Source organism: Nematolebias whitei, chromosome 8, assembly GCF_014905685.2.
Source record: "Nematolebias whitei isolate Nwh7 chromosome 8, NemWhi1, whole genome shotgun sequence".
Classification (NCBI taxonomy): domain Eukaryota; kingdom Metazoa; phylum Chordata; class Actinopteri; order Cyprinodontiformes; family Rivulidae; genus Nematolebias; species Nematolebias whitei.
In genome coordinates, this window is record NC_056505.1 from 39091873 (window position 1) to 39099023 (window position 7151).

At 39.5% G+C, this 7151-nt stretch overlaps 1 protein-coding gene across 1 annotated transcript in view; it reads left to right on the forward strand.

The window, feature by feature from the left end:
• The window catches only part of top3b (DNA topoisomerase III beta), a 26566-nt gene that overhangs the window by 9166 nt on the left and 10249 nt on the right, over positions 1 to 7151 (forward strand). Inside the window, exons 8-12 of the mRNA XM_037680618.1 lie at positions 1312 to 1402; positions 2266 to 2420; positions 2547 to 2652; positions 2788 to 2934; positions 5679 to 5852. Coding sequence (XP_037536546.1) covers positions 1312 to 1402; positions 2266 to 2420; positions 2547 to 2652; positions 2788 to 2934; positions 5679 to 5852 — 673 coding nt within the window. The remainder of the gene's footprint in view (positions 1 to 1311; positions 1403 to 2265; positions 2421 to 2546; positions 2653 to 2787; positions 2935 to 5678; positions 5853 to 7151) is intronic.

The window sequence follows — 7151 nt, forward strand, 5'->3', positions numbered from 1 at the left end:
ATAATCTTTCAATAATCTTTCAATAGTCTTTCAATAATCTTTCAATAGTCTTTCAATAGTCTTTCAATAATCTTTCAATAATCTTTCAATAGTCTTTCAATAGTCTTTCAATAATCTTTCAATAGTCTTTCAATAGTCTTTCAATAGTCTTTCAATAAGGCCATGGGTGGTGTGTATTTTCTGGCTGACTCTAGGCTGTGGAATCCATTCCGTGTGTGTTAGTGGTGCTGTGGGTGCACCCAGCTCATTGGCCCAGCTCTTCTTGAAGGCGGGTCTAACGTTACCTGCCCACTTTACAGTGATTCAACGGACTAACTCCCCTCTCACCATCGCTTACTTTCGAACTAACGAACAAATAAAAAAAACTCATCATTAATGTAACTTGTAACTCAACTCATTATAGAAATGTAGTGTAGTAGAAAGTACAGATACTTAATGTAAAATGGAGTGGAGTAAATTCGAAAGTACCCACACTTAACTCTACTTAAGTAAAGTACAGATACATGAAAAATGTACTTAAGTACAGTAACAAAGTACTTGTCCTTAGTTACATCCCACCACTGAACGGTGGTAATTGTTGAGAGTCAAACTTGTCTGACTGGGAATAATATTTAGGTATTTAAAAGCTTTAGTTTCACTTAATGTAGTTGTTTTTTGCAAAACACATTCATATTTACATTTACCACCAATCAAAACAGAGGGGGTCTCCGAAAAGGAGACCTAAGTGTTGTTCCAGGCTGTTGAATTTAAAGAAAAGTTTGGATTTAAATGTACCTGCCAGTTTTATTTATAAAGCACTTTAAACAACCGCAGGACCAAAGTACTTTACAGTTAGTCAGTAAAACACAACGACAGTCGCGATGCTTAATTAAAGACTAAAGTCAAAGCAAAATAATCTTATCGTTAAAACCTAAGATAAAATCAATGAACACAAATTCAAATTAAAAATCAACATCTTAGATGGTGTTAAGGAGAAGATTTAAAACGGGCAGGACGAGGCCTGACACACATTTAAGAGCAGCAGCAGAAACGGCTCGATCCCCTCTAAGCTTTCGTTTCGAGACGTTTAGGAGCAGCTGATCTGAGAGAACAGGAGTTCACACTAAAATAAATTCACCCCACTACAGTTTGTCTTAATCGTTCTAAACAAAACTTTTTAAAAGAGGTATCGTCTCTGGGTGAATTACAAGCATTTCAAAAAGGAGTGAACAATTCTTTACTGTCTGACTGAAGTTTACAAGAACTGTGTTTTAATGGGTTTTAAAGCTACTTCCATTGACTTCAACTTTTATTTCATCCATATCTTTGTAGGTGGAGTCGGTGAGTAAAAAGGAGAAGTCCAAGCAGAGGCCTCAGGCCCTGAACACAGTGGAGATGTTGAGAGTGGCCAGCTCTTCTTTAGGTAGTTTCTTTCACCACAGTTTGACTTAATATCAACAGTTCTGTTCTGTTCGCAAAGTTCATTTGAGAAAACATACGTTCGTGCACAGGCTTGTCTCTGGCTTTGTTAGGATCAGATTAGTTCTCTCTCGCCCATCATTCTGTGCATACTCGTACTAATAAGGATCATTTTTCAAAAGTGGAAACATTATGTTTGTAAAACCCAGTTGTTTACGATGGTCACTTTTTGTTGACACCTTAGAAGAGTTAAAAAATGCTAAACATCTTGTAAATGCTTTGATGGCACTAACTTCCATCCATCCATTACCTTGACCCGCTTCCTCCTGTTCGGGTCTCGGGAGTCACTGGTGCCCATATCCAGCAGTCACTGTGTGAGAGGCACCCTGGACTGGTCTCCAGTCCATCACAGGGACACATGGAGACAAACAAGACAAACAGCCAGTCACTCTCTCACTCACACCTATGGACAATTTTCTGGGAGATAAAGTTAGAGAGTCCAGACTGAGATGGTTTGGACATGTCCAGAGGAGGGACAGTGGTTTGGACATGTCCAGAGGAGGGACAGTGATTTGGACATGTCCAGAGGAGGGACAGTGTTTTGGACATGTCCAGAGGAGGGACAGTAGGTATACTGGTAGAAGGATAAATGTAGCTGCGAGGAAAAAGACGATGCAGTTAGAGAGGACATGGAGGTAGATGGAGTGAGGACGGAGTGAGATGGAGGAGGATGACTCTGGAGACCCTGAAGAGGGAACAGCAGAAAGAATATTGAGCAACAAACAAAGTCCATGCTCAGTTGATCTCCCAGTGATGTCAGATGTTTTTTTAAAGAAAGTCATAAGTCTCAGGTGTTTGACGTTGCAGGCATGGGTCCCCAACACACCATGCAGATCGCAGAGCGCCTGTATACCCAGGGCTACATTAGTTACCCACGTACTGAGACAACCCACTACCCAGAGAACTTTGACCTGAAGGGAACACTGAAGCAACAGAGCAACAACCCCATCTGGAGAGAAGAGGTGAGGCTGTGGGGTCAGAGACACAACTTGTTTATCAATTTGAAGATGATGTGATGAGCATTTCAAATACATATCTGATTGCACTTTACAGATTTCTAATAGTATTTTGCTTTACCTCCACGTTAGGTAAATGCTCTACTTTCAACCGGTATAAACCGACCCAGGAAGGGAACTGATGCAGGAGACCATCCACCCATTACACCGATGAGATCTGCCTCAGAGGGGGAACTGGGTAAGTCATGAAACAAAGAAATAATGAATATTATGTCAGAGGAGAAATGCTTCAATAAATCCACCAGAGCTTGGTGGATCCATACACTCATGTTATTATTTTTTCAGCGTCTAACGGCGATTCTTCCTTCTGCAGGCAGTGATGGTTGGCGTCTGTACGAGTACATCACACGACATTTCATTGCCACAGTCAGTCAAGACTGCAAGTACCTGCAAACAGTAATAGCCTTTGTTATCGGCACAGAGGCCTTCTCATGTACTGGGAAAACCCTCATTTCACCAGGTACAATCACAAGCTTGGATAAAATAAACTCCACAGATTTTTTTTACTTCACTTTCAAAAATTTCAGAACTTTTTCTCATTTTTAAAAATTAGAGTCAGAGCTAAAGAGAGCCCATGTCTATAAGACTGTTTTTTGTTTTACATTGGACCAATGTGCATACTGGAGTTATCTGATGAAGATTAACACTTAACAAATGTTTTAGGGCTTAAAACAGACACGTTATTTTAACAATGTGTAAAAAAACAGCTTTTGCTCCAAACTCAACTGACTGACATCTCTCCGTTCTGATTCTTTTCAGATATTAGAAAAAGTTCAAACTAATTTTTTACAAGGGAACAAACCTCAAAACCTGATCAATGGACAATCTTATTTTTAGTTGTTTTTTTAAATAAATAAATACATTTTCAGTATTTTTCAAATGTCTCACTGTATGTAAAAACATTCATATAAAAATATATAGTTAACCTTTTTCAATGCGTATATATTTTTATTAATCAGAACAAACAATCCTTTTAAAATTTAAATAGATTTTATTTCTGAAGTTTGCCTTTCATAGATTATAGATCTTTTTACAGTTACTAAAGCACATGCTCAGTGTCAGGATGTTGCAACACTTTAGATTCATGCCTGCTTCCACTTTATTGAAATACACTTAACGTAATTTCCAGACTATTGAGTGCACCTGAATATAAGCAGCACCCACTAAATTTAAAAAGAAAATGTTTTTGTACATATGTAGGCCACACTTGTCTATAAGTGTTCACTTTGTAACGTGAGATATTTACACAGAAAGATTAAAAAAAACTTTTAATTAAATACGTACTGGTAACATACACAACGTTTCCCCTGGATAAGTTGCCGTTACGGGGCGCTCATCTCATCTGAGATTTTGGTCGACCCGGGGAGGTAGAGACAGAGAGACGTCTGACTGTTTGTAATGACAGTTTTCGAGGGGTGGGGGTGCGGGGGCGTGTTCAGCACAAGGGAAGAGCGTAGCTCTTTAGCTAGCTCACCAGTATTGTGTGCCGCTAGCTTAGCGCTACAGTGGGGGGCGGGGTGATGTGCATGCGCAGTTCAGTTCTGTTGACGGGGCAGGGCACCCCTCTTGTATAATGGTAGGGGAAACACTTATACACAAATGCGCACAGTAAATGTTTTTTTCTGAACAGTACCTGTTAAAATAAAATACAGTAGCCTACCAGGAAGTCGTTGATCGCCGTCTTCACCTTCCTCCTGCGCACTGCGCCCATGAGCTTGTGCTGGCCTCTTTGTCACGCAGCAGCTTTTTGAAACTCGTTGGTGAAGGAGGAGTTTTTTACCCTGCTCCACCATCAGGATCCACTGGCAGACTTGAGCAAAGGTTGCTCTTTGCATGCAGTCAGTTTTTGTAAACGATTTTTGTTGGTGTGACGAGGGTAAACGCTTTGGTGGCATGAAGCTCGTTAGCCCGTCCAAAAATTATATAATCCAATGATTAGCCGCAGTGTTCAAAACGTGTGAAAAAGTAGCGGCTTATAGTCTGGAAATTACAGTAGTCTAAACATATCTATGTTTCAGCTGTTCTCTGCAATCATTCCAATACCCAGGAACATTGCACGTCACTATCACAACGTCAAACACCAATGAAACAAATTTACGAACATGTTTGTGTATAGCAATCAATAAAAGTGCAGGTGTGAAGGATCAAAACAACAGAGATTAATGCAGACTGGAAACAGCTGGGAAACTGTGAGGGCGTGGTGCCACAGTTTATGCATGTATTGTATTTACTGTAAAAAGATCAATAAGTTATTTGAGAGCAGGGAAGTGACGTAACGGCTCTGGTCCTGTTGCCTGACGTGTTTGATTAAACTGCTGCCAAACAAATAACTAAAGTGGTGGAGACTAGGGGTGCACCGATAAATCGGCCCCGATTTCCTTCATTTTGGGAAATCGGAAATCGGTCTATACTTGCATGAGAAACCGATTTTACCGATTTGTATTTTTTATTTTTAACAACAATTGTCTAAACTTCATTTATATTCCAGAGCACTACCTCATGGCCAGTTAAAACAAGTTTCTATTGTTTCTAGGATATTGGGCATGTTTTTTTAACAAAACAATATTGGAAAATTGAAGGTGCATTGTGACCTTATAACTCCTGACAGTGTCGCTTATAAAACAAAATCGGTATCGGCCAAAGTCGGAATCAGCAGGTCAGACTTTTTAGAACTCAGTGATCGGTGATCGGACTGAAAACTGTGATCGGTGCACCCCTAGTGGAGACATTTTCAGTAATAGTTCAACCAAGCAGCTTTCAGCTTGATATTGCAATGTTTTAGTCGAGTGAGATCCTGAGATCTCATTACACACTTTGTCTTGATATTCAATATAAGACAGAATATTTTAAACATAACTAAAGTCTCAAAGCATCCTGATCACAGGATAAACATGAGTTTAAACCAGAGTTTAGGAAGTCAGAATGACATAACTCAAAGTTAAACTAAGTCATTTATTAGTAGTCACAGTTGAAAAGGTTTGTTTCTATTAGAGCGACCCTAAAGTTTGGGTCATAGGATTTAATTAAATTATTTCATAATCATATAATTATATATTTGAGCTCATTCGCTGTTTTGTTTTACTTCACATGCTGTCCACATTATTTGCTTCAATAAACCCAGCCTCATTTAGCCTGCCTTTCCTGAAGACATGAAAACACAGCTGGAGTCACCTGCTACTTGCTGAGTTTATATTTTGTCCACAGGGTACACTGCAGTGATGCCATGGCAAGGCATCCCCCTGGAAGAAGCCATCCCAGTCTGCGAACGTGGAGACACTTTTGTTGTTGACGAGATCAAGCTGGTGGAAAGACAGACCAGCCCACCTGACTACCTGACAGAGGCTGAGCTCATCACACTTATGGAGAAACATGGCATCGGTATCTGCTCTGCACACACGACTTCTGAATGTTGCTGTTAACAAAAAGGATAAAACAGCCCACATCTAATGCCAGTCTCAAGTTTCAGACACGCTGTTAACACATCATATGTGAAGAATGGAAACCCTGTACAAATTCCTCGTGATGTTAGTTCAGTGTGTAAACCTGAAATACTGTCAGAACTCTGGGAGGTTATTTGATTCTACCACAGCAACACATAAATGCCTATAATGTACCGTAATTGCCGGTAGAAAGAGCACTCCCTAATATAAGACGCACACTCTAAATAAAATGGGAAAACAACCAGTTTATATATAAACCGCAAGTGTTCACATTGTATCATGAAATATTTACACAGAAAGATGTTAGACAGAAAGATGTTTTAAACTTTTAATTAAATACGTACCATTAACTATCACAAATACGTACTGTACGCTAAATGTTTATTTCTGAACAATGCCTTTTAACATGGCTGGTTTTAAAAACAAAACAAAACAGCAGCTTACCAGGAAGTCATTGTTCACTCTGTTCAAGCTGTCCTTCTTCTTCTTGTCCTTCTTCTTGTCCTTCTTCTTGTCTTTCTTCTTGTCCTTCTTGTCCTTCTTCTTGTCCTTCTTCTCCTTTGTGGGATGGACCTTTACAAGAGATCCTTCGTGTCTACAGCCATCAGTATCTATAACATCTCAATGAAATGAGGATAACGAGTTACAACAACAAATAATTTCCCTTTGGGATTAGTAAAGTATTTTTGAATTTAATTTTTAATTATATATAAAAAGGCGTTTTAAAGCCTTTCCATGCTCTTGCAATATTTTAAACAATGTTTATAAACTAAAAGCTCTAAAAGAGCACTGAATGTTATGATTTCAGCTCCATGCCTCCGGCTGCCTTCTCGGCCACGCCCACTTATCCGCTCTGCCCTAAGATCAGCTGATCAGCTGCAGAAACTTCTCCCACAGCTGTGGGCTGCACAAAGGTGCAGCAGGTGCTAAATAATTTAAAATAATTTATTTAAAATAAAAATGCCTTTTCAATCAAGTGGCTCATCCATCAATCAGCCAGTTGTGTGCCATGTCCAATCTTATTTTGAAAAACCGTGATAGAGTGAGTCCGGAAAAAACGAACCGCGAAGTAGAGAGGGACTTACTGTGCTCAGATTTACAGAGAATGAGCTGATGTTTACTGTGGTTGTAGCCGAGTGTCATCCTGAACGCATACTTCAAGAACTATCACGTGTTGAGATCTCACTGCGTCACATGACACTGAATATAAAATCTTTTTTATACGTCACATGACACT